At 44.2% G+C, this 27,516-nt stretch overlaps 4 protein-coding genes and 1 non-coding gene across 6 annotated transcripts; 3 read left to right on the plus strand and 2 right to left on the minus strand.

Moving 5' to 3' along the window:
* Nucleotides 1-6,410: 6,410 nt before the first annotated feature.
* LOC134641822 (uncharacterized) lies at nt 6,411-11,615 on the minus strand. 2 transcript variants are annotated; one of them, XM_063494426.1, is made up of 7 exons: nt 11,288-11,615; nt 10,261-10,353; nt 9,774-9,920; nt 9,037-9,197; nt 8,267-8,403; nt 8,004-8,097; nt 6,411-7,656 (listed from the first exon to the last, which is right to left on the minus strand). In XM_063494426.1, exons 2-7 carry the CDS (start codon nt 10,343-10,345, stop codon nt 7,420-7,422), a joined length of 861 nt encoding a protein of 286 aa, XP_063350496.1. In that variant the 5' UTR covers nt 10,346-10,353; nt 11,288-11,615; the 3' UTR covers nt 6,411-7,419. The 2 variants fall into 2 exon arrangements, with proteins under 2 accessions (XP_063350496.1, XP_063350495.1); XM_063494425.1 differs by lacking the exon at nt 11,288-11,615 and having other exon boundaries at nt 10,261-10,403.
* Nucleotides 11,616-12,401: 786 nt separating this feature from the next.
* On the plus strand, nt 12,402-12,473 carry trnag-ucc (transfer RNA glycine (anticodon UCC)). The gene has a single exon. It is a non-coding gene; the product is annotated as a tRNA-Gly (tRNA).
* polr2d (RNA polymerase II subunit D) lies at nt 12,412-17,124 on the plus strand. Its single transcript, XM_063494434.1, has 4 exons — nt 12,412-13,096; nt 13,277-13,457; nt 13,530-13,625; nt 16,812-17,124. Exons 1-4 carry the CDS (start codon nt 13,018-13,020, stop codon nt 16,888-16,890), a joined length of 435 nt encoding a protein of 144 aa, XP_063350504.1. The 5' UTR covers nt 12,412-13,017; the 3' UTR covers nt 16,891-17,124.
* Nucleotides 17,125-17,243: 119 nt separating this feature from the next.
* On the minus strand, nt 17,244-22,640 carry LOC134641828 (dual specificity protein phosphatase 14). The gene is made up of 3 exons (XM_063494433.1): nt 22,112-22,640; nt 17,667-17,983; nt 17,244-17,591 (listed from the first exon to the last, which is right to left on the minus strand). The coding sequence occupies exons 2-3, from the start codon at nt 17,975-17,977 to the stop codon at nt 17,378-17,380; spliced, it is 525 nt and encodes a 174-aa protein (XP_063350503.1). The 5' UTR covers nt 17,978-17,983; nt 22,112-22,640; the 3' UTR covers nt 17,244-17,377.
* Nucleotides 21,774-27,039, plus strand: LOC134641818 (uncharacterized). The gene is made up of 5 exons (XM_063494419.1): nt 21,774-22,082; nt 22,950-23,536; nt 23,692-23,768; nt 24,217-24,468; nt 24,974-27,039. The coding sequence occupies exons 2-5, from the start codon at nt 22,990-22,992 to the stop codon at nt 25,229-25,231; spliced, it is 1,134 nt and encodes a 377-aa protein (XP_063350489.1). The 5' UTR covers nt 21,774-22,082; nt 22,950-22,989; the 3' UTR covers nt 25,232-27,039.
* The last annotated feature ends 477 nt before the right edge of the window (nt 27,040-27,516 follow it).

The raw sequence follows: 27,516 nt of genomic DNA on the forward strand, positions 1-27,516 counted from the left end.
CTAAACAACAGCAGCACGTTTAAGCTTGATCAGCTGTTGTTAGAATTCATTTGATTTTAATTTCTAGTATCAGCTGATGTTTGCTGGAGCCACAGCTGTAGAAGCGGCTGGTGGAAACCAGGAGATGACCTTACCGAATCATCAGAGCTGAACTGGTGATGGAGAAACAGGTTTACCTTTTTTTTAGGTGACATGAATGAGTTGAAGGGAAGTTATGAACTGTTTCTGAGAGAAATAAACACCAAGCTCCTTTTTTATTTAGCTGACAGCTGGTAACTGTGCAGGGGCGGATCTAGCAAAGCTTTTGCCAGGGGGCCAGGTAGGGCATCTTACAACCAAAGTTTGTATAATAATACACAAGATTGGCTGTAGACCATTGTTAATCATTCAGAACACTGTGTAAAAATAACAAAAAACAAAAAGTGAATGCAAAAGTGCATAAATATTTATTTTACGTGATTGATGTGTGTGGCGGGGCGTGGTCTGCAGTGCCGCTGCAGGGGAGGTGGACCCACCTGAGCGGCATCTGCAATCACGCCTCTCTGGCGTAGTCTGTGCTCTCTCGGCTGTTTTTTGGGTGTGTGTCAGGCTGTGAGTTGAAAAGCTACAGCCGGCTGTGTGGGTACACCAACTATGTGTGAAAAGTGGTCCATAACATAATGCTTCAAAGCGTGTTCATGCAAACATTGTCGGGTCTGCCGTGGTACAATGGGACTTCTGCTCATGAAACTATGTGCACAGCGTCTGCAAATCGGGGCTGTACAAAGTCACTTCATCTTTACCCAAAATTGTAAGCTGTCATCTGTGAGGCGCGAGCGGTGTTTGTTTTTACCATAGTTCATGGTGGAGAATGGCTGCTCTGCTGAGTTTTGCTCTCTGTAGCTGTATGAATGGCAAACTACACTGATTACCAGCGGCATAGGCACACTTAAAATTTCTTCTGAAATTTTCGCTTTCTAGTGTTATATATACCATCTTCATCGCATGCGGCTCCCCCTTGGTGCCAGCTGGATGCTCAAGGCAAAAGCTGACGGGAGTAACAAAATTCTCCCTCAGATAACAAGACTGTGTTGTGACTCTCCCCCCTCCTTCAAGGCTACCCGCGTCGACCGAAGATTGTTGACTTTTGCCTAACCGGGTGAAGGGACCCTTTCTCTCAGCTGGACACGGAACACACACACATACGCATGTACACTGACACATACCTACACTCACCCCCTCCAAACGCCTTCGAAGCTTCTGTCGTCTGTGCTGTGAGCTGTGATGATTCATGTGTGCTGAGCGGTTTTCAAACTGATCTCCCCGTTGGAGCTCGGTCTGGGGGGAGTTCTTTTTTTCTCCTCGTCTTTCTTCATGTTCTGCATTTTCCATTGTTATACCTCTCTGACCTGTCTTCCCCATGTGATGTTTGTGTAAGGGTAAGATGGCGCTGGCATAAGGCCGGCAGCCTTAACCCAATTTCCTTTGGCGCCAACCTTCGGGATCAATAAAGTTTTATTGAACTGAATACAAAATTGAGCTTAAAGCAGATGATAGCCATTTGCCCTGTCAACCCCAAGAAGGGTCCCGCTTCCCCGTTGTCCCAGGTCAAAAAAGAGCTAGCTCATATGGAAGACTTAGCGGTAATCTCCAGAGTAGAGCAGCCTACTGACTGGTGCGCAGGAATGGTTCCAGTACCCAAACCAAACAGAGATGAAGTGCGTGTGTGCGTTGACTTGACCAAACTGAACAATTCTGTGAAAAGAGAAAGACACATGTTGCCATCAGTAGCGCACACCCTAGGACAGCTAGAGAGCGCAAAGTTATTCTCAAAACTCGATGCTAACTCAGGATTTTGGCAAATACCTTTGTCCAAGCAGTCAGCTCTTCTCACAACCTTCATCACGCCATTTGGAAGGTATTGTTTCAATAGACTCTGTTTCAGCATCTCCTCAGCCCCTGAGCATTTTTTAAAACGAATGTCTCAGCTCTTGGAGGGGCTAGACGGAGTTGTCTGCCAAATGGATGACTTTAAGATTTATGCTGACACACAGGCCCACCACAACAAGAGACTAGTTGCAGTCCTCGAGCGGCTCACAAAAGCAGGTGTGACATTGAAAAGTGAGAAATGTGAGTTTGCAAAAACCTCAATTAAGTTCCTCGTACAGATCATTGACAGTACAGGAGTCAAAGCAGCCCCAGAGAAAGTGAAAGGGGTCAGCAACATGGAGGCACCCACCGATGTAAGTGGAGTGAGACGATTCCTTAATCATCTAGGCAAGTACCTTCCCCACCTAGCAGAGAAAACACAGCCATTGAGAGAACTTGTGGTGTTGGAGTGAGGCTCGACAAACAGTGCAGTACAGTGCAGCGAGGAATGCCCAGACCTCTACACTGCAGAGACCAAACAGCCACTTCACAAGCGCATGGCACAACATAGAAGAGCCACCTCCATGGGACAATACTCGGCTGTCCATCTGCATCTAAAGGTCAAAGGTCACTCTTTCGAGGATGCTTATGTTCACATTGTGGACAGAGAAGACAGACAGTTTGAAAGAGGAGTGAAAGAAGCATCTATGTCCACTGTGAGCGACCATCTTTGAACAGAGGCGGTGGTTTACGACACCAGCTGTCTGCCATCTATAATCCAGTTTTGAGTTCCCTCCCCAGACGCCTTAACGCCCACTCACATCCTGGGCCATCTGACCTCAGGAATTCACATGATAGGGTGGGGCCAGGTTTCACAATGAGCTCACCCGAAACCTTGGCTGATTGTGACCTACACCCGCTTTCACACCTTGGCTCATGTGATTAGGTAGATGATCATCAGGGGGTCCTTTGTCCCTCTTTGGAGGGAAACTCCCACTGGGTTTAAATTTGGGACTCTCCACCATTTGACCTTAGAACTGAAGAAGCTTCTCGGATGAGAGGTGAAACGTCTTCAAGCAGCTTAAAGAAGTCCAGACGCTTTTCTTTTCAAGCTCCTTAGACTACGATACTACGATAACTGAGAACCTTCACAGACATGTCAGAACCGAGTAAACCATCAAACTTGGCACTCTACAGTCCCAAAGCACGAACAACAGTATCAGCTGATGCATCCTCCTATGGACTGGGAGCAGTGCTACTTCAGACACAAGAGGATGACACAACCAAGGCAGAGGCCTTCGCTTTAAGAGCATTAACCCCCCACAGAACTAAAATATGCTCAAATAGAGAAGGAAGCGTTAGCCACAACCTGGGCATGCGAGCGATTCTTGGATTTTCTCATCGGCATTGCATTGCATGTTGAGACAGATCACAAGCCAAGAACTTAGAAGAACTATCGCTACGAGTACAAAGATTGAGAATGAGATTAATGCGGTACTCTTTCACCATCTCACATGTCCCAGGCAAACATATAGCAACTGCAGTTGTGCTGTCCAGAGCACCAGAAAGGATGGTTGAAATACATGAAATAGACTTGTTTGCACATCAGGTGATTTCAGGCCTTCCTGCCACAGAGGAGAGACTACAACAAATAAGAGAGCAGCAAGACAAAGATGAAACACTAAAACAAGTCAAACTCTGCTGCAAAAATGGCTGCCCAGACAAACACAAAACACCAGATCCATGTTTCCCATAGGACCAGCTTTCCCTCCCAGGCTTCTAGACTTCTGATTGGTGGAAAGTCCCTAATTTTAAGCCCTAGTGGGAGTGTCCCTTAACTGGGTTGCTGACCCACTATTGATCATCTGCCTCAGCACCAGAAATGGAGTAGTTACTGTAATCCAATTACTTTTTTCAAGTAACAAGCACCGAGCAAGCTGCCACGGGAATGTGACATTCACAGAGAAACCCCCGGATCCCCCCACTGACACGACCACTCCTTCTTCCCCACTGCTATCAGACTCCTGGACCTCTGACCTACCTCAACTGCAATTTACACGTCAGGATAATTTGCACTCTAAGCTCATTTTGAACATTAAGCTGCTTTGTACATCCATTTACATTGACAACTGCATACCTCACTTATCTTCATTTACTTATTTTTGTACTTATTCATTTATCTTTCACTATTTTTTATCCTTATTTATCGTGTTCCTTTAACCCTTACCTAACTGGGCATTTGTGCATGGACAGCAAAGGAGGAATTTCATTGCAGGGAGAAATGCTATTTCTTCTGTACACATGACAATAAACACTTTGAATCTTGAATCTTGAATGACCGCTGTGGGCAAACCTCCACCCACCCCACTCCTGCTAAACAATCTTTGGTTTTATTTATTTTCTGCTGTGTTTTACTTGCATCTATTTGAAAGAGTGTAAACACAAAACATGATTTTATTTTATCTGCTGGAATATGCAGAACATAGGTTTAAATGTTAAACACATTTCTTCCAGTCAGAGAATGTTGCATATAATTTAATGTTTGCTTGATGCATAAAGTTAAAAGATTAAAACTAATGAAACAAGTTTTAAAAAGAGACTTTTCCATTTGATTCAGTTTGATATGATGGATTATGGAGAAAAAATAGAATTGGGCTGAAAGGTCTGTTGCTTTATTACATATTCAGGTTGGGTATCATGTTTTTAAAAAGTAACTAAAAACTAATTACTTTTGAAAATTAGTAATAAGTAAAGTAATGGGATTACTTTCTTAGAGAAGTGATCAGTAATTAGTAACTAATTACTATTTTCAAGTAACTTGACCAACACTGCTCATCACATGACCCAAGGTGTGAAAAGGGTGTGTGTGTCATCATCAGCAGGTGAAACCACTCAAAGACCCTGCCCCCCATCATGTGACCTACTGAGACCCAAGGTGTGAGTGGGTGTTAAGACGACCGGATTATAGATGGCCGACAGTTGGTGTGGTAAGCCCCGCCCTCTGTTCAAAGATGGTCACTCATAGTGGACATAGATGCTTCTTTCACTCCTCTTTCAAACCATCTGTCTTCTCTGTCCACCATGTGAGCACTGGCGTTCTTAAAGAGTGACCTTTGACCTTTAGACGCAGATGAACAGCTGCGTCTAAATTGATTTCATGAGTCTTTTACTTACTCTCAAAGTATTAAATACTTTGGCACACAGTTATTTAAGCAAACTCCTCAATATAAAAAAAACCCAAAACAGCACCGAGATGGTGCAGCCAGACGCTCTTAGTACAGCCGAGGTCTCGACTGAAGCATAGAGGAAGTCAGGCCTTCAGATGCATTTCTTACTTGGGAATTCCGACAAAACTTCATAAGTAGAATAGGAAACTTCATTATCTTCAATGTACTATTGCTGTGTGATTTTTGTTACTATTATTGAAGGATACTCACCACCGAGCTAACATTGTTAGCTGGTGTTAGCTGAGGTTAGTTCATAGACTGCAGACTGTTAGACTGTTTCTAATACTTTCACTAGTCCGGACTCCGTAAGTTCAAACGGGAGTTTGGACTTCCCGAGAATGTAGCGCGATTGTTCTACAATTGTGACGGCAGTGTACGTGATGACATCACAGCTCCATCCCCTCTTAGTTTAACTGTGATTAATATTTACAATGGAAATTACACATGACATAAAAAAAATACACATGATGTAGTAGATTTTCCTAAGACAAAAAAAGATAATTTAAAAAAGCATCTTAAGCACTTTGGCAAAATTCACTTTTATGTATCATCTGTTTCATAATGTCTAATAAGCGTCATACAGTTAAGCATAACCACTAAATGACAGAAACACACGCTTCATCTCTCTTAATAAACACAGTACACATGTATGACTGAATAAAACCAGTGAGATGTTAGAACACTTTTCTTATTATTTTATTAAACAGTCAAAACTTACAACAGACAGCTGCTGGGGTTTGGAGGAGAATTGAACAAATATTTCAAATATAATCTGATCATTTTTGGAGCAGCTTTCAGGAGCTCCACGTATTAACATGCTGTTTTTAGACTTGAAGGATAGCATTAACAACACAGCAAAATTGTAAGTGTAAATTTAACTTAGTGTTAATTTTAACACTATCCCGGTGTTTATATAATCCTCACCGGTCCAGTGTTAAAATTACTCTTTCAATAGTGTTAATATTTTAACTCTTTTGTAGTGTTAATTGTCTAACACTCACAGTGTTATTTTGTTACACTTTATAGTGTAACAAAATAACTTTTGTAGTGTTAATTGTCTAACACTCACAGTGTTATTTTGTTACACTTTTAAGTGTAAAACAAAACACTGTGAGTGTTAACGTGGTTAAACAAAATAACACTGCGAGTGTTTTTTTTGTTACACTTAAAAGTGTAACAAAATAACACTGAGTGTTTTATATATATCATTTCAACAGAAAAATAAATGTAATTAATCTCTACCAAGCTTGAATGTGCTTGATTTAAAGGCTCAAGAAAAAAGATGCATAAACAAATTAAACAATAAACATTTTATTCCAAAGGAAGTGTTCCAAGCACCAATACAAACTGGCCACCAATTTGCTGCCTTAATACAACTACAAATAAAATAAAGGAACAACATATAAACAGTCAACACCAGTATGTGCATGTTGCAGGTCAAAGGGTTTGTAAATGATAAGATTGTCTGCTTTTATAACATCCTTTTCATCAGTCTCAAACACTCTGTAGGCATGAAAATGCTCATTGAAGTTTGTCCACAAGGAAGAACGTAGTACTGTCAGCTAAGAGGATCGTTGTTATTCTACCAAATACAGGCATTTCATTTTCAACATTAATGCAAATGATTAGTCCTTTTCTGTACTCTGTTCCAGAAAATTTGATCCAGCTAGAAGAAAATAAGTCTCTCGGTGCAGCATGCAGTGCTCTTGCAAACATCTGTGTATTGTCCTCACGGTCCAAATTAAATGATTTTAAGGGTCCATATTCGATGTGGTTTAAAGGTGACGTCTCCCAGTGGTATCCTATGAAGATTTGATGTTTTCTTGCAAGTGACTTTGTAACATTTTTGAAGTTTTTTACAGTATTTTTGAAAACCTTATGTTTAGCCTCAAATCGCATGCTCCACATATGTATCAGAGGCCCAATTTTTCTTATGCAGGAAGGATAGTGTATCATAAAGTGATGGTTTGGGATGAGGTTCCTATTTGGATACAACTGTTTAAACAAAACATGATGTTCTATTATCAAATGCTTCAAATGTATAGTCATGCCTAATGTAAGAGAAGGAGAAAATATTATGTTAATGATCTGTAATAAAAGCAACAGCAAAGTCCAGTTTGGGTTTCCCTCAGGCAGAAGATCACCAAAAATGAGTGGAAGGTTTCTTACAAGGCAAAGAGTCTGCATGGAATTGAGCCCTATGCTATTACCACTGTTGTCCAGGTTAATCCTTGTAGGACGATTTTTGCGCTCCAAATACCCGTAATCAAAAGCGTAAACTCTTGAAAGCAGATCATTTTTTGACAAAACATTTTCAGAAAGACACTCCTTCAGTAACTTTATCTCATACTGAGCCACCCCTTCGAGAATGTCGTGCATTATGTCCAAAGAGAAATTGTGCCTCCCTGCAGGCATCTCCATCAAGCTGTTGAGGCACTGTCACTGTTGATCTTCTGCGGTTTGGTCCTTGCGCTTGAGGAGATGTGGCTACCTTCTCTGGCCTCCGATCTCTACTCCTGGACATGGTTTTGAGGCGCCATGCTAAATATCCTGTGCCTTTTTCTCCATCATAGAAGTGCTCCTGTCAATGTATTTTCAAAAATGTGGAAAAATAAGTAAATCACTAAGTGATCTTAGAATTGCAGTTATAATTTTATAACCTAAAAAATTACATTTTTATCTATAGGGTTGTAGTTTGATAGATAGATGTTTTCAACAATTGTTATGCATTTTATGATAAATTCCTACTGTCAGCAAAGATTTTAATAATCAATTACATTTTTAGATAAGCAACTAAGAAAAAAATGTACTAAAAGTTTTTGTTTTTCAATTTTTTAACTGATGAATTATATGTCAAACAAACATTGAAAAGTTACAGTCTATAAAGCTAAATTGTCTTCAGGTATGAAGTTTGTTTTTTTTACTTACATAGCCTTTTGGAGAAAAAGGATCCTTCAGCGAAGGAAAAAGTGTAATGATTCCCAAGGCATACTTCTCTTTCTGCTTACGTGAAGGAATCCTCCTTTACAGCAAAGAAAACAAATACAAACAGAAAAATCAAAATAAACCCTGCCACTTTAATAATAATGTGGTTTCCTAAACATAATTCAGTGTTACACGTCTTGAAAACAAAGCAGTCCTAGATCACCTCTTTTGATCTGAATTAGTTTTGTTTCTTCAAAACCACTTACCCATGCATCTCAGTCATGTGACTAGCTAGTATGTTAACAAGCTGCCTGCGCGTGCGATGCTGCAGTGATTTCTCAGACTTGTACTCCTCCAAGACATCCTCACCTCCAGGTTTTATGCGCAATGCATTTTCTACCATCTTCAACAAAAGAATTGTCAATTAGCACATGTATGTTATTAAATAAATCTAACCCACCATTACAGATTCATACAAAAAACTAACATTAACAGGGTACAGAGCAACCCCACTCCCACACACCGAAATCCCATCAGCAATGCATTAAGTTATCTTCCATCCAATTCATTCGCTTCCACTTATCCTTTCCAGGGTTGCGGCTGGAGCCTATCCCAGCTGTCATAGGGTGAGAGGCGGGGTACACCCTGGACAGGTCGCCAGTCTGTCACAGGGCTAACACACAGGGACAGACATCCATTCGCACTCACATTCACTCCCACGGGCAATTTGGATTTTTCAATTAACCTAACCGGGTACACCGGCTTCCTTACCACAGGGAGGAAGCCGGTGTACCCGGAGAGAACCTACGCAAACACGGGGAGAACATGCAAACTCCACACAGAAAGACCCGGCCTGATGGTGGAATTGAACTCAGGACCTTCTTGCTGTGCGGCAGCAGTGCTAACCACCGTGCCACCGTGCTTATCTTACCTTGCAAAAATTTTATAAGTTTAAATGAAACCATATTTATATTGTGACAAGCTAAACTTACAATAATAATTAGCTAATTACATTTTTAAAATGCATCTAAAGTACCTCTTTTGCAGCCTCTGACTCTGAAACTTCTGTGGTAGGCTTGTTCTTGGCCCCAGTGCTCAGTCTACTTCCAGTAACGGGGATCCCCAAATCTCTGTGAAGATCACTGTCACTTGAGGACAGAGACATGGTATCCGTGAGGGACGATGATGTTGAATGAGCTATAGAAAAAAAAAAACAAGCTTAAAAACATGAAAAAGAAAGACAAAACTAATGGATGACTGACCTAGAAGAGGGGTGCAACTCTGGGGTATCATACTACCATATAACATAACTACATACAACTTAAAATAATCAGAATGACAATATGGCAGAGTCATTTAAGTTCTTTATTTTTATTTATATTCCAAATTCAACTAAAAAGAAAATAGCTTTTTTGCAGGAAGGGGGATGGAGTGTATAAATGAGTGTGATAAGGGTATAAGTGTTTCTGAGTGCATGTGTACCATAGCTTTTATTCATGTATTTTGGATCAATTAACATGTGTAAAGTTTTTTCATCAGTTTTAATTATGTAAAGCAATTTGTTTTTATGCTTTCATGAAAAGAGTGTGCTTAATATGTAAAATACAATAATGTATCAATTGTAGTTTGAAATGTTTGCTAATTGTATGCTCAGTTTTGTCTTAATACATTTTAATATCCAAATTGCCACAGCCAAATAGTGTAAAAAAATGTGCAGCTGCAAATCCCTGAACACTCGTTAAAACAAGACTTAACAATGAAATGAAACCTTACCATCTCCTGCTGCACTGTCACATACAGTCAGGCATATGTCAGGATTGGCCTCTATAAGTTCAAGAAAGATGTCTTCCTCCACCGCTGTGTCAGTCTCATCAAAAATGTGCAGTTCAGTAACATCAGGAAGTCCAAACTTGTTTTTCACTAAAGGAAGATGATAACATGTGACGTAAACATATCTGAAACAGAATTGAATTCGAATGGAACAAAGGCTGTATCTCCAAAGCTAATGTGAAATTCCACATTGCTTTTATTTAAAAGCAGTTTAGCAATGTGACATTTCAGTCACTAACTTGTGTGTTTGCAAAACCAATTTGAGTAATTTATGTGTGCTAACTCAACACTGTTAGTCCCACAAGCAGTCAATCTGGCCAGTTCACACTGTGCATTTTTCGGCTATCTCCAAGGTCTGCTTCATGCCAAAATATCAAAAATATTTTTTCTTGTCCTGCTTGTTATAAAGATTTACAAGATTGCCACCCACCTTCACTGATGAACTCCAAGTATGTGAAACCTGGCTGTAACCGTATGTACTTCTTGGAACTTTGGTACTTGACTTTCAGCAACATGATGACATCTTAGAAGAAATCCAAAAAGAGGAAAAGTAGGTGTTAGGGCTTGACGTGTGTAAAATGTATGTAAATATTGCAAAAATAATAAAAAGTCATATCAGATAACTCAACCAAGCCTATTAAAATATACATCTTCAAAGGAATGGTTAAATTCTTTGGTGAGCGCACAGGAGAAGGCAGATTAATGTAGCGTTATGTTAATTAGCTCCCAAAGCAATAAACGGGTTCCGCGTTGGGTTCGTAGCCAGTAACTAGCTTTACTGTCAGCAAACACAGTGTACAGTCGAGTCTTAACAGCTTACTTACCGCTGGGCTCATCAACCACTCTTTTTGGCTGCAGTGGTTATTATTATATTTACATGCTTTCATTTAGCGTTTCTCGAGGGTAGCAACTCCTAAGTTTCTCCCTCCCACACAGAACGGGAGGGGGAGTCCCACACGTTCTCCCTGCAGCACCGACTACACTGCCTACAAGGGCCTGTAGCACTCTGCACATATTGCCTTCACATTAAATCATTTATGAATAATGAAAAAAATCACTTCAAGGGCTAAATCGCATTTTGTTTCTTCACCTAAATATACAGGCTGCATGTAGGAGTGACGTGGATTGCAAGTGGCCCCGCCTGACCTAAGGCTTTGGCAAGTTTGATTCGAAATTAAATAAAGGGCGTTTAATAAACACTGAGATATATATTAACAAGTTGTAGTTGTTATATTCTCCCAACAGCCAGAATATGCTAAATGAATATTAGGAAAGTAAGTGGTACTTTGGTGGAGTTCTAGCTAGCAGTAGACCAGCTTAATAAAAAAAACAGTTAAAATTCAAATATGACACTTAAAGATCAGGCATTTTGATAGAAATGCTATTTTCTTACTAGTTATCGTGTTACTTGTACTAATATCAATCTAAAACTTAATATTTAACCGAATAAAACTTACCGCAGCAGCAAGAAAAGATGGCGACCGAAGAAGATTCTGAAATGCGCTGCTCCACAGGAAATGAGGGTGTGGTCTAATTTAAAACTCATAGTGTTAAAATGCAGTAACAACTAAAATCCACACTAACACTTTTCAGGAATCCACTCCCGATGTGGTATTTTAACTCGATTAAGTGTTGATCAGACTCCGAACTCTGTTGAATTCAACTAACACTGAAAAATCAACACTGGCATTTTTGCTGTGAACCTGCTAGCTGCAATAATCATATGCAGTTCCACATGATTATTAACAGACAGAAAGAAAACATATTACTTATACAGAAATAGTTTTCTGTACGAGATCGATGCAAAAAGTGCAGCCGTACCTAAAGTCCACCCTACTTTTACTCATTTTATATTAAGATTTAAAAATCTAGTTGGTATTGGTATGGCGAGTAACCTTCAGTAATAGTAATAAATCACACAGCAATAATACATTCATGTAGTTGTAAAAAGTATGACAATAGATTAAGTAATCCAAAGTATTCAGTTACAAATACGTTACAAAATACATTTTGGGGCATGTATTCTGTAATCTGTAGTGGAATACATTTAAATGTACCCTTCCCAACACTGGGAATCATTTGCCACTTGATATTCGTACTTCAGAGTCTATACAGTGTTTCAAATCTCGTCTTGAAACTCACTTTTTTACGCTGGCTTGATGAAACTCAAAGTTCAGTTTGAGCACCATCAGGCTGTGTTTTGTGTTTGTTTTGTTTTTATGTTAAATATGTTGCCTTTGCCTCATATCACGTGTTATTTTCTCTTGTTCATGAACTACTTGTGAAGCACTTTGGGCAACTTTGTTGCTTTTAAATGTGCTATAGAAATAAAATTGATAACCGATATTATGAAGTGGCTGTTTGGTTTCTGCAGGTCTCAGCTCTCGTCGCCGTACTGCACAGCTACACTAGGTTGTTGACTTTGTGGCCGATGTGCTTGGAGAAGCCTCTCCTGAGTTTCTCTGATACCCAGGACCTCCCTGCTGTGAGGTCACAGCCGTCGCGTTACGCCATATTGAGTCACGCTGATGCTGCGTGTGTTTTATTGTGGTACAGCACCACTGCTTTCAGGCGTTGGTGGTATAGTGGTTAGCATAGCTGCCTTCCAAGCAGTTGACCCGGGTTCGATTCCCGGCCAACGCAGTGTCCCGTTTTGCGACCGCTGAGACAGATTTCGGTTGTTCTGTTTCTTTTTGTCGGGGTTCATCGACTTCCAGCGCTCACGAAAGAAAAGAATCTTCTTTAAACTGCTTAAAACGATTCTCTGACACTCAGTGCGACGCTGCCGCTCCCGTCCGCAGGAGGGCGCTGCAAGCAGAGACTGTTACTTTGAAAGGATCCCTGCCAGACAGGAAAATGAACTGTCGACCTGATTCTCTAATTTTATGTAATTTATTTTTTATATTGTCGTCTCTTTGGCACAAACTGCACCCTCCTTCTGTTTTTCATAATGTTATTTAATGTCGTCACAAAGAGCGGAAGTGAATGTGGGCGTCCCGGAAGTAGTTCTCGCTGTTTTCTTGCGGTGCGGAGCGGCAGCGCTGCTCTCTAACCCCCGACCGTTCTCTCCGGGATCTCCTCCCCGACCTGCGCTTTGTTACCGCCTGCCGGGCTTGACCGGGCGGCTGTGTTTCACCCTCCGGGCGGCTTCACACTCCCCGGCCGGTAGCCGGGACTGCTCCTCGACATGGCGGCTGGAGGCGGCGCGGCTCCTCCGCATGTTGGTGATGTTGAAGAGGACGCTTCTCAGCTGCTCTTTCCTAAAGGTGAGTACCCGCAGCGCGCGCACGCATTCTCGAACAACTACAGACACGCGCGGGCGGTCCATGGGTGCACGCGGGTACACAGACCGCGCTGCTGTCTGTGGGTTCGGCTGAAGGTTCAAAGCCTCTCTGAGCCTGCGTGCTGAGTGATTGACAGATGTTAACCCCCCTCCTCCCCCTCAGAGTTCGAGAACGCGGAGACGCTGCTGAACTCGGAGGTCCACATGTTGCTGGAGCACAGAAAGCAGCAGAACGAGAGCGCCGAGGACGAGCAGGAGCTGTCCGAGGTCTTCATGAAGACCCTCAACTACACGGCCCGCTTCAGCCGCTTCAAGAACCGCGAGACCATCACGGCTGTGCGCAGGTACGCCCCCCCTCGGCTCCTGCCCAGGTCCGAGGCGATCCGGTTCTGACCCTGTCATCTCTCTGTCTTCAGCCTCCTGCTGCAGAAGAAGCTCCACAAGTTCGAGCTCGCCAGTTTGGCCAACCTGTGTCCAGAAGCCGCCGAGGAGGCCAAAGCCCTGATCCCCAGGTAAGTCCGATCCACGTCACAGCAGGAACTTCACAATAAAAGCCTCTGTGACAGCTGCAGTGTTGAGGTACAGGAGCTGCTCCACAGTTCATAACTAGCTGAGTTAAACACACAGGCAGGTTCAATTTAGTTTTATTTATACAGCACCAAATCACAGCAACAGTCGCCCGAAGACGCTTTATATTGTTAGGCAGACCCTACAATAATACATACAGCGAAAAACCCAACAATCATATGACCCCCTATGAGCAAGCACTTTGGCGACAGTGGGAAGGAAAAACTCCCTTTTAACAGGAAGAAACCTCTGGCAGAACCAGGCTCAGGGAGGGGCGGGGCCATCTGCTGTGATTGGTTGGATGCGCCAGGTGGATACATTTGGAATCCAGAAACCACACCTGTGGGTGGGTGATCACAGCATGAGCGGGGTTGGTAAGAATTCCTCGCGTGTGTCTGTAGGAAGTCATTGCACACAGACCATTTACTCTGTAGCTGAGGGGCGTGGTCACATGACTCTGCAGACACATGGATGGTGTCGCTACCCGATCCATACCGGAAACCCAATCGGTACCACGCATGCACAAATCTCCCACTAATCAAATTTAACACGCGTACACAAACACGATTTGTAATGACGCAAGTTCAGTTTACAGTAGGGTTCATTCGCTCAGTCAGCAGGTGGCGGTATCCTCGTACACTGGGGAGTAAACTGCCATTAAACGAAACAGAAGAAGAAGAAGAGAACATCTGCACATGCGCGGTACGGATCGGGGAGTCCTGATCCGTAACTATCTTTTTTTTTTCTTTCGTTTTTGTCTACATTATATTGAAATGTTTCATTATTCCAAAAATTTTAAGAGATACTTATTATTGTTAACATCTTAATAGCTACTCTGACCTGTAACTATCGTAAAATGAAGTAGACGCCTTTCGCACATGCGTGGCACCGATCGGGTTTCCAGTACAGATCGGGTAGTGACAAATGGGACCGTTCTGATTAAGCCCATGGAACAACAACCAGTTAGGCGAGGGCACGGAGAGTGATGCGTTTCCTGCAGTTCCACCATTAAAGACACGGGTCAAGTTTCCTCCACAGGCAGGAAATGTTACCTGTTCACACCTCTGATTTAATGAACGTGTCTGTCTAATCCTGACTCTGAACGATTCAGATGAAAAATAAAAGATCACTGAAAAGGCGGTGGAGGCACAGGCTCATCCTGATTGGTTGTGCGGGTCAGCTGGGTGAGACAGTTGGCTTTAGTCTGAGCCCATAGGATGAACCTGTGACCACCTCCCCAGTTTGTTTATATCAGTTTATGACTGAAATAATGATTTTTGGCACAGTGGAACAGCTTCATGAGACAAGTCTAAACTTTATTGTACAGAATCTGGACCGCAGAGCACTGCGTGTGACGCTGCACTCACTCAGTGCAAAACACATCATAAAAACAGGAAGCTGTCCGAGACAGCCACACAGATCTGACCAGCCCTGCAGCTTTATTTTGAAAGTTCAATTCAATTTTATTTATACAGCGCCAAATCATAACAACAGTCGCCTCAAGGCGCATTATATTGTAAAGTAGATCGTACAATAATAGGTACAGAGAAAAACCCAACAATCATATGACCCCCTATGAGCAAGCCCTCATAGGGGGTCATATGATTGTCAGTATTGGCCTATAATTAGCTAAGACTGCTGGGTCTAGAGATGCTTTTTAAGTAAAGGTTTAACTACAGCCAGCTTGAAGGCCTGTGGTACATAGCTGATTATTAGAGATAGGTTGATCATATTTAAGATTGAAGCATTAATTAATGGCAGGACTTCTTTGAGCAGTTTTGTAGGAATGGGGTCTAAAAGACACGTTGATGGTTTGGAGGAAGTAATTATTGAAGTTAACTCAGAAAGATCAATTGGAGAAAAAGAGTCTAAATGAATATCAATGGTGCTGAAAGTAGCTGTAGATAATATTACATCTGTGGGATGATTATTGGTAATTTTTTCTCTAATGATTAAAATTTTGTGAAGAAGTTCATGAAGTCATTACTAGTTAATGTTAAAGGGATGGTTGGCTCAACAGAGCTCTGACTGTTTGTCAGCCTGGCTACAGTGCTGAAGAGAAACCTGGGGTTGTTCTTATTTTCTTCAATCAGTGACGAATAGTAAGATGTTCTGGCTTTGTGGAGGGCTTTCTTATAAAGCAACAAAATATTTCTCCAGGCTAAATGATGATCCTCTAAATTTGTGACACGCCATTTCCTCTCCAGCTTAGGTGACCTTTGACCTTTAGATGCAGATGGACTGCTGAGTCTTGTCCCGTGGAGGTGGCTCTTCTACGTTGTGCCATGCGCTTGTGAAGTGGCTGTTTGGTCTCTCCAATGTAGAGGTCAGCTGTACAGCATACACCACGTTGTTAAGTTTGTGTTTTGGAGTTTTGTCTTTCGGGTGAACCAGTTTCTGTCTGAGTGTGTTGCTGGGTCTGAAGTACACTGGGATGTCGTGCTTGGAGAAAACTCTCCTGAGTTTCTCTGATACACCAGCTACATAGGGGATGACAACGTTGTTGTGTCTGTCTTTCTTATCCTCCCTCGCTGGTGTCTGATCTTCTTTTCAGTGCATCTTTGCTGACTTTATAAACACCCAGTTAGGATAACCGCATGTTTTAAGAGCTTCCTTTACACAAGGTCAAAGGTCACTCTTTCGAGGATGCCAATGTTCACATTTTGGACAGATGGTTTGAAAGAGGAGTGAAAGAGGCCATCTATGTCCACTGTGAGCGACCATCTTTGAACAGAGGCGGTGGTTTACGACACCAACTGTCTGCCATCTATAATCCAGTTTTGAGTTCCCTCCCCAGACGCCTTAACGCCCACTCACATCCTGGGCCATCTGACCTCAGGAATTCACATGACAAGGTGGGGCCAGGTTTCACAATGAGCTGATGTGATTAGAGGATCATCAGGGGGTCCTTTGTCCCTCTTTGGAGGGAAACTCCCACTGGGTTTAAATCTGGGACTCTCCACCATTTGACCTTAGAACTGAAGAAGCTTCTCGGATGAGAGGTGAAACGTCTTCAAGCAACTTAAAGAAGTCCAGACGCTTTTCTTTCCAAGCTCCTTAGACTACGATGACCTGGATGACTGAGAACCTTCACAGACTTACTGTTTCAATAAAGTTTTCTGTGTTTTCAGCTTGGAGGGTCGCTTTGAGGACGAGGAGCTGCAGCAGATCCTGGATGACATCCAGACCAAGAGAAGCTTCCAGTACTGAGACCTCAGCCCCCCCCTACAGCCCCGCCCCCAGACTGATGTGGTCAATCTGCTGTCCTGATAAAATCTTAAAAACTTTTTTTTACTCGTTGTTTTCAGGTGTTTCTTGCACATGCTCAGTTCAGCTTGATTGCAGGGTTGTGTGCAGCATCTGACCTGAACTGTTGCTGATGATGTTTTTTTGTTTTGTTTTGTTTTGTTTTTTAAATAAAGGTTTGACTGAACCAGCTGCTCAGTCATGTGACTTTTTCATTTGTACCATAAAATTACAAGTAAATAACAGTCTGGCACCATAACACACACACACTGCAGAAAGCAGATGATTTCAGCAGCATTTAAACCACAACCAATCACAGAGCAGCACCCTGAGGCCCAGAGAACAGCAGAAATATGCACAGGTTTATAAGCTCCTCCCAACAACAGGAAGAGCACGTGGAAGCAGTTCCTCAGAGCGCTTCACACTGAAAACGCTGCAGAGCCAGCCAGCATCAGACGTTCAGGCAGTGCACCGCTGCGGCGTCCGAGTCCTCCAGAGCTTCTGGAAGGACGCCGCCTGGTGTCCTCGCCATCCTCACCGTGTTCCTACCAAACAGGGTCCTCTCCAAGTCCATCAGCTGCCTCCAGAAACCAGCGTTGGGTCGAATAAATGGTCGCTGCTCCAGAACAAGTTCGTGAGCTCGACGGAGGCTGAGACCCTGAGACCTGAAGCACAGAGACCAGAACCACATCAGAGACCAGAACCTGACTGTCAAACTGAGACTAAGGCACTGTGGCTACCTCATGAGGTAGGCCATGATCAGCGCAGGTGACCGGCTTCTGCCGGCGGTGCAGTGGACTAGAGTCGCCCCCGTTTGGTTCTGGTTGATCCATTCAGTTACCAGGTCGAAGTACTCTCTGAGGGGGGCATGAGGCTGGTCCTGGACGGGGACGTGGAGCACCTCCAGACCATCCAGTTGAGGGTAGGAAATGTCCTCGAGCCCACTGGCGTTGACGATGAGAGTGACGTTTCTGCTGGTCAACACGCTGGCGTTCAGAGCCGAGTCCAGATCAGTGAGGAAGAGGCCGGCAGAGACCCGAGAGACCCGCATGATCCACTGCAGGAGGACAGAGTCATCACAGCGGTTCAACACAAACTCAGATCTAACAGGACAAAGACTCAAACAAAGAGCAGGAGCTCGCCACTTCCTATCAAATTCTCTTCAGTGAGGCGAGCAGCGGTTCAGCCAACCACACAGAACCATAGACAGCTAGTGGGCTCTGACCAGACTGGAGACAGTACCAGTATTATTACTTCCAGGCTGGACTACTGTAATTCATTATTATCAGGAAGTCCTAAAAACCCCTGAAAAGCCTTCAGTTAATCCAAAATGCTGCAGCAAGAGTCCTGACAGGGACTAGAAAGAGAGAGCAGATTTCTCCTGTATTGGCTTCCCTTCATTGGCTTCCTGTTAAATCCAGAATTCAAAATCCTGCTCCTCACATACAAGGTCTTAAATAATCAGGCCCCATCTTATCTTAATGACCTTGTAGTACCATATCACCCTATTAGAGCACTTCGCTCTCACACTGCAGGCCTACTTCATAGTGATGTGTCGGTCGTGAACGAAACGGCTCTTAGAGCCGACTCTTTGAAGTGAACGACGCGAGCCGTGGGTTTTTTTTTCTTTCTCTCACCCTCTCTCTCTCTCTCGCACTTTTTTTCCGCTTCACTCCGCACGCGAGCCTTGTGCTTTGCGCTGGGCAGAGGGGGGAGGGGCGGTAGTTACACTCGCAGTAGCACAGGAACAGAGCGGGAGGGAGAGAGAGAGAGAGCCAGGGACAACAACGTCACATTAGAAAGGTATAGTAATCATCCACAACTATTTTCAGTTGTGGATGATAAAGGATTCAGAAAGTTTATTCATGCAGGCCCATATGCAGTAGCGGTTTTAGATACGGGCGACACGGGCGGTTGCCCGGGGCGGCATCGTGGTGGGGGGCGGCATCACGGGCATCAGCAAAAAAAAAAAAAAAATTGCTCGTACTCATGCTGCCCCAACATCATGCCAGCGCATATTGGGGATGGCATAGGTACCGATCGGGAGTAAGGGCGCCCTTACTCCCATTTGCTGGGAGTAACGGCGCCCTCCGTTTGCGAGGTGCGCCTGCTGCTTGCGGCACAGGGAGTAGAGGGCGGGGCGGCGGGGGATTCTCTGGCTGGCTGGAGCAGCATCTAATAACCAACTCGCAAAATAAAACAAAATAAAAACAAACCAACAACACGAAAACACCAGACATTATGATACAGACTTATAATTTGCACCGATGTTTTTTCAAAATTCTATACGGGAAAAGTGAGCGCGAGAGCCCTCGGTGCGCCTGCTCGCTGCTGAAGTCAAAGTAAACTTTATTGTCATCTCCGCTACATACAGTCCAGTATATAGAGAGACGAGACGACGAGGCTCCAGTTACAGCAGTGCAAGTAAACAAACAATAAATATAAGAAGAGTAAGAAAATAAATATACACTTTAGGACCAGGGGTAAAGGGATCAATAAGAATTTAAAATGTATATTTTATATTTTGTTGATTTAAAGTCTCACACACAACCCGTTTTTAAAGTTTAAAAAAAAGAGAAAAGAAGAGGAGGAGTGTAGCGACTTCCACAGTCGCTAGAGGCCGGGGATGGAGCCTGCCTATTTGCTTGACGCGCTGTCAACTTCACGCAATAATGCGAGAGGTGGAATTGCTTGCTTGTTTATTAAAGTGCTTGAAAAGTTTACAGAGCAATGTGATCGGCTCGCGATTCAAACTCTTAAAACATCACAGCTCTAATGCAACAAGGGGAAACTCGTTGTGCTGCGGTCAACAAAAACTACGGCTACCCAGCCCTCCTCTCTGTCAAAATCAAACCAGTGAAAGACAGACTGACAACGCCCTCTTAATGTCACCGCTAGCACCCACGTGACTCCCGTTACACATCACCATAGCAACCAAACAAATGAAAACCCAATGATCATTAAAATTCAATACATTTAATTATGGCTCCTACAAGGAGAAACGAGCAAAAGATACAGGTAAGCAGATGTGTCATTGGATAATGGCAGGTCATGTATCCTGAAACATTAAGAATCAGAATACTTTCTTAATCCCTAAGGAAATTATGTGGGTTACAGTTCCTCCAAGAAGAAATGGTAAAAATAGTAACAGTAAGAGACTAAACTCCAAACAATATATACAATAATATAATATTAATTAGTCAGTGTCAATTGTTGATTTGTCCTGTTCTCATTGTATGACGAATTATGATGTCTGTTTGGTAGCCGTTTGCATACTCTCTCTCTCTTCATATATAGGGTCATATATGTGTGTGTGCGTGTGTGTGTGTGTGTGCGTGTGTGTGTGTGTGGGGGGGGGGGGGGGGGGGGCAGAGGGCGTGTTCGCCCGGGGCGCCAAACAGGCTAGGACCGCCACTGCCCATATGACAGAGAATGTGCATCTTCTTTTTGTTTTCATATTTTAATTTATATTTAATTGTGTTGTGGTTTGCAGTGTTTTGTGTTGTTTCACTTTAAATTTGTTTAAAAGGAAAAAGCTGAAAATTTAAATAGTTAAAAATTTAAAATGTAAATAGTTGGTTTTTGTATTATATGATTTATTTATTACATTTTATGTGGAGTCAATAAATAAAAGTATATTTACAGTGGCTCCTAGAGACAAAACACGTAAAAACACAACAGAAGTGCTCCAGGATGCTAGGGGGCAGTGTTGAGCTTTTGTTACCTCGTGGCTACACAAGCCAGCAAGTACCAACGACCAGATTTGGTGTGTGGTAGTAACAGGTAAATGAACTTTTTAATTATTTGAATATATATGAGTGCTTGTGTATAAATACACAAACAATACACATATGCTTTCAATTGTGTAATTTAGGTGATCTAGGTAGCTCTGTTTGGGAAGTTCAGTTAACGCTAGAAATGTGTTTTGGAGTTTGTACGTGCTTTGTCTCTAGGGGCCACCATATTTATTTATATATAAACATATATAAATAAAACCCCGTGGTTTTTTTTTACATTAGTAATTCCTTTTGTGCATAATGTTATATTGTTGTTAATAATAAATTAATTAAAGCAACAAAACAACCTGAAGAGCCGGGTGGGAGCCGAAAGAGCCGGTTCTCCAAAAAGAGCCGGAATTCCCATCACTATTACTTGTTGTTCCTAGAGTATTTAAAAGTAGAATGGGAGGCAGAGCCTTCAGTTTTCAGGCCCCTCTTCTGTGGAACCAGCTTCCAGTTTGGATTCAGGAGACAGACACTATCTCTACTTTCAAGATTAGGCTTCAAACTTTCCTTTTTGCTAAAGCATATAGTTAGGGCTGGACCAGGTGACCCTGAATCCTCCCTTAGTTATGCTGCAATAGACGTAGGCTACTGGGGGACTCCCATGATGCATTGAGTGTTTCTTCTTCACTCACTATGTGTTAATAGACCTCTCTGCATTGAATCATATCTGTTATTAATCTCTGTCTCTCTTCCACAGCATGTCTTTATCCTGTCTTCCTTCTCTCACCCCGACCAATCACAGCAGATGGCCCCGCCCCTCCCTGAGCCTGGTTCTGCTGGAGATTTCTTCCTGTTAAAAGGGAGTTTTTCCTTCCCACTGTCGCCAAAGTGCTTGCTCATAGGGGGTCATATGATTGTTGGGTTTTCTCTGTGTGTATTATTGTAGGGTCTACCTTACAATATAAAGCGTCTTGAGGCGACTGCCATTGTGATTTGGCGCTGTATAAATAAAGTTGAATTGAATCAGCATATTAAAATGCATAGTTGGTATTTTTATGCATCACTGTGTTTCACTATTGTAAACAAACAAGAGCAAAGCGTTTTGTCAGAAGTGGATTCGAAGCCACGCCTCCAGGTGAGACTGCGACCTGCACACAGGTGGGCTGAGAGCAGCTCGTCCTTCATACACAGTGATAGTGATGATGATGATGACGAGTGTTCAGCGTCTACTGCGGTATTAACAAACTCCAGACCCGAGTCTTCCGGTTGTTATTGATACGATTCATCGATGATCCCCCGGATTACAGGGAGCAGGCTGAGCTGAAACATGCCGGGACGTGTCTGGGTGTCACGGGATAATGAGTCAGCGAAGCTTTAAATAGACTCTGTTTCGTTTCTGCTCTCAGTCCGCCAGCCCGACAGCAGAGACAGGTAAGGTGCATTCTGACACTTTCACTCACCTGCCAGGTAGATAAGGAGTCAGCCCTCCGGTTTACAGCTTAATGAGCGTAGAACAGACAGGCCGAGGTCTGGAAACACGAACTAACCTCGCCGTGTGCTCTCAGAGGAGCCGGAGCGGCTTCAACCAGACTCTATTCAAAATTCATTCACTTTAGGGCGTCCTTCCGTTTCTGTAGCAAAGCTATTTCCCATAAGACGAGCACCCTAAGAACACATTATAAAAGTAAGTAAAATTGTATTTATATATATATTAATATAAGACAAGGATCACAGAGTGCTTCACAACAAAATAACAGCGCATAAAAACTCATCTGAAAATATGAGTTTTTAGTTGTTTCTTAAAAGAGAGACGAGGAAACGTTAAAGTTGGCTATTTGGAAGAATCTCCCTGAAAAACGATGTACGCTGCCTTCGTGAGGTCAGCGCCGAAAATCAGAGCGGCTCCTCCCCGTGAGTCTCAAACGCCTCCCGGTGAGCCTGCGTCCACCGGAACACCGAGCTCCGTGTTTCTACACAAATCTGAACGGAGTCTGGTGGCAGGAGTGTATGTGCTTGGGGACGTGGTCGGGTGATCACGTGGTTTGTTTCCGCTGTTTGAACCGGAAGTGTGGCGACACATCTGACTCTTCAAAATAAAAGCCTCGATCGAGTCTGTCAAGTTAAAAATCTGTTATTACCCGTTTGATTTGATATTCATTTCGATAAATAAATAAATGGTAAATTTCGATGATGGTGATTCATTTCGTTTCGTGATTTTATTTCATCTCATCGTGTTTATTTGGCATTATTTCTGCTTCCTGGATTCAGACTCTTCTGCTCTTCATTCCTTTCCTGCAGTTTCTCTTCTGGTCCCCTTTCGGATCAAGACCCAACAACAATGCGGAACCACAACACCAAGCAGACTTCCACAGGTACCGGCACGGCTCCGAAACCGGTCCTCCCTCAGGTCAGATACCACCCCTCCATCCAGACTCCAGAAGGCATCACTGGAACCAGAACCTCCAGGAAAACCAGACCCGGTGCTGTGCGCCCCCTTCAGACTGGGACTGACTCCCGGGCAGATCCAGGAAACAGCGGCGCCCAAAAAGCTGCCTCCGCTGTGAGACCTCCTCCTGAAGGAGGACAGAAACGGGCACAGAAACCTGTGAAGGAGGCTGTTGCTGCTGATCCAGATCCTCCCCAGAAACCTTCCCCAGCTGCCCCTCCCAGACCCGAGCAGGTGCCCCTGGATGTGGGCGTCCACCTGGACCGGTGTGTGGTGGAGGAGGTGGAGGTCTTGACCCGCGGACAGAGAAACAACCCAGACTGGTTCGCCTGGAGGAAGAACCGGATCACAGCCTCGGTGGCACACAGCATCGCTCGCTCCGGCTTTGTTAACGGCAAGAGTAAAACTCCGCCCACCTCCTACCTGGCTGCTGTCACAGGTAGGCCACACCTTCTACCACCTGGTACCCTGACTCCATACAAAATGTATCTTTTAGCAGCTTCACCAGGACGTCTGCTGGTGTGAGTTTTTATTGTAACACGTGCAGGATCCTGAGAGGTCAGCCAGTAACTGGTTACCTGACTGTCTCGACAGGTGAGGGGCCCAGAGTCCAGACCAGAGCCATGAGCTGGGGGGTCCACATGGAGGCTGAGGTCGTCCGCAGGTACCAGGTGTGTTTCAGCATCTTTGTAACACTCAGCCATCCTCACAAACACGGCCAGCAGGATACATGGGCAATATGAGAGCTCTGAATTAAAGTTTATTTTAACAAGTCAAAGAAGTTCAGGATCACGAGGAAAAGACTAAAAAGTGCGACGCCCGAAGGATAAAATACAAATAAATGACTAATTACTAATTATTATGGTAATGGTCAACAGTGAACAGAGAAAATAACAGTTTTAAATCAGTGATGTGAAAGATAGATGTTTATAAAATAATAAGAAAACCAGAATCAGTGAAAAATATCAGAAAACACACAAAATATGTGAGAAAACCGCAACGATCACAAGAACGTTACAAACTGGGGACGAGGAGGAGGAGGTCCTTCACTACTGTTTTCTACACACTAAACTTTATTGAACATTTGCTGATGATGTCACTGATTACATCACCCCACAGAGGCTGAAGTCCTCGGCGTTGGGCCGGCAGGTCCTCGTTCAGGACTGCGGCTTGTTCGTCGACCCCCGGAGGCCCTGGTTGGCTGCCAGTCCTGACGGCATCGTGACGGACAGACGAAGTGGCCAATGGCTGCTCTGTCTGGAGGTGAAGTGTCCCTACAAGCACAGACACAGACGGGTGGAGGACGCCTGCAGGGAAGACCCTGCCTTCTGTCTGCAGCTGCATGAGGAGGCCACACGGGAGCGCGGCGGGGTAGCAAACACACATCAGTCTCCTCCTCTCTGATTTCTCCTCCTCTCTGATTCCTCCTCCTCTCTGATTCCTCCTCCTCTCTGATTCCTCCTCCTCCTCTCTGATTCCTCCTCCTCTCTGATTCCTCCTCCTCTCTGATTCCTCCTCCTCCTCCTCCTCCTCTCTGATTCCTCCTCCTCCTCCTCTCTGATTTCTCCTCTCTGATTCCTCCTCCTCCTCCTCCTCCTCTCTGATTCCTCCTCCTCTCTGATTCCTCCTCCTCTCTGATTCCTCCTCCTCCTCCTCCTCCTCCTCCTCTCTGTTTCCTCCTCCTCTGTTTCCTCCTCCTCTGTTTCCTCCTCCTCTCTGTTTCCTCCTCCTCTCTGTTTCCTCCTCCTCTCTGATTCCTCCTCCTCCTCCTCCTCCTCCTCTCTGATTCCTCCTCCTCCTCCTCTCTGATTTCTCCTCTCTGATTCCTCCTCCTCCTCTTCCTCCTCCTCTCTGATTTCGTGTCCTCCTCCTCCAGACTCCAGTGTACCGCCTGAAGACCTCCCACAGCTACTACACTCAGATCCAGTGTCAGCTGGCGGTGACGGGGCTGCGGGAGGCCGACCTCGTGGTCTTCACCCTGAAGGAGACGGCTGTGGTCCCGGTGACCTTTGACCCTGAGCTGTGGGAGGAGACGGTGTCCAAACTGGAGGTGTTTTACAGGGACGCTGTGCTGCCTCACGTCAGGCAGAAGATGCAGCAGCGTGCAGCAGCCGCTGGGATGCCGGAGCCGTAGAGGTCGCTTCCTGCGAGAAGAGCTTTGTGGCCCGAAGCGTGTTCCACTGCGTGTGGGGTTTACCCGCAGTCACGCCAGGTGGCGCTCTGAAATGCTGACAGACGCTGTCTTTAATCATGTGATCGCCACATGTTCGGTTCATGCCGTCATCATCAAAGCATGCTGGGAGAAAGGTGTCTCGCCCGGTAACCTTCCTGTTTGACCGCGATGAGTCATCATGTGAAACCTGAGTTAGCTCCACCCGCTCTTCATTTTGATAAACTGAAGTCACATGACCTCCGCCCTGCAGGTATCGATTGTTAAAGTTGTGACCTCGTAGCAAAAAGAACATGACTGATGGTATGAAACCACAAAAGATCTGCTGATAGAGCAGCTGTGAAACGGCGCCCCCCGCAGGCCCATTTTTCATTGGGTTGAAGTGTAACAGGTGCCGGCTGTGGCTCCCGGCCCACTGTGGAACTGTGTGTTTTACTGGTGAGTGGAGCGGACGGCGGTTTTAGTTTGTTGTTAATAAAAATATTTTTTTGAGTGCCAGCTTTGTCGTCACGCTCGTTGTTGCTACGCCGCACCTCCCGGACTCCTGTTGGAGCAGCACGACGAACCCCTCGGTCTACACGCACACGTGCTGGGCGGGGTCCGGGTGGTGGTTTAGGGCAGTCAAACTGTCACTGTTGGATTCTGGGATATATTTGATCATAAAAATGTTTTATTAATTTACTTCTATAAATTCTTCTGTGCTTTAAAGAATTTGAGCCATTGTTGTGGGAGGATGACGGAAGGTTCTGGAATGTAGTGAACCATCTGCAAAAGCCATGAGGCTAAACCTCAGCCATACTGCGCCAGATTAATATTAGTATTTCTAGATTATTAATTATCATATTTAATGACATCATTTGTCACAGGAAAGAAACAGTATAGGTGAAATAAAGCCATTAAAAAGCATTCCTGTATAAAATAAACCCATCAAAGAAACCAAACATCAGATCTCACTGGGAGAAACGAAGCTGGGTGATGTGATCGGGAGGAAACGGTGCCACATCGTTTGACAGGCATGAAAATGATCAACCTGCAGAGGTGGAGTTCAACGACACCCCAAAGATCAAAATCAAAGTGAGTCCACTGAGCTGAAATTTCCCTGCAGCAACTCAGCAGCTGTCCTGAGGGATCTCCTCCCACATCTGGACCTGGGCATCAGCACGAGGTGCAGACATTGTGTCCCCGAAGACTACGGTCAGTGGTATCAGTTCCTTGGAGAAAACAGGTCCAAATATGTCTGCAGCAGCTCTGCTGTGCACATGCGGTCAGGTTACCGTGAGCTGGGGTGGGGGGGACACTTACAGGCAAGACATGAAACTGTGGAAGAGACTGAGTGTGATGTTTAAGGAGCAGGTGGGGAGAAACCTGCTGATGTCCGGTGTTTGTCCCGAGGCTTCATGATCACTGTTGGAAAGGCCAGCATGTGGCTGGAGACTGCTGCACCTCCTGGCTGAATGATGAGACAGCGCCCTCTGCTGACTCAGACGTCAGTGTGAGGAAAACCCTCGGCACAGCATTCGTGGAAGCCTTGAATGTGACAGTTCAGCAGCCTGTGAGTCGTTCAGCTCTCGGGTCTTTGTGCTGTGAGCACGACAGAAACATCCCAAATGTTGTATTTCTTTTATTTTTATGTGTTTGACGTCTACCTTTGTGCTCATCTTTGTTTACATTTCACATTCCTCTATTTTTTTTAGTAGTAGTAGTATTTTACTAGTACTGTGGTCAGGGTGTGGACGTCCCAGAAGAGGGATGACATGACAGAAGAAATAATTAAAAAGAAAAGTCTATAAATAATGTTTTATACTTTAAAGTTTCTTCTTGTAATAAAAGCTGCGTGCTTTGTGTTTAAGGGCCATCGACACCGGATGTGATTAGTTTGTCAGAAAGCCAGCTCTTTGAGGCTGATATCCAAAACAAAAACAAGACAAGGCGAGTTGGGGAAAAACAGAACTAAAGCCTAAACTGTGGTAAACTAAAAATAAACATGAAAACTATGACATGGGACATAATCTGAACAGGTGCATGCAAAAACTGTGACCAGAAACATGAAGACGAACATGGACTTGAACAGGAGCATGAAAACCCAGTATGCACAAGTTTGACATGTTAAACAGAGAGAGGGAAACATGACAAACTGGGGAGACGCGGGACACGAGGAGGGACACGTGGAAACAGATAAAGGAGGCGAGTGGCTCCAGCAGATTCCAACATCTGTCCAGAAGAGCGCGGTCCTAGGAACAGCTAAGATG

Source organism: Pelmatolapia mariae, linkage group LG14 (assembly GCF_036321145.2).
Source record: "Pelmatolapia mariae isolate MD_Pm_ZW linkage group LG14, Pm_UMD_F_2, whole genome shotgun sequence".
Taxonomy (NCBI): Eukaryota; Metazoa; Chordata; class Actinopteri; order Cichliformes; family Cichlidae; genus Pelmatolapia; species Pelmatolapia mariae.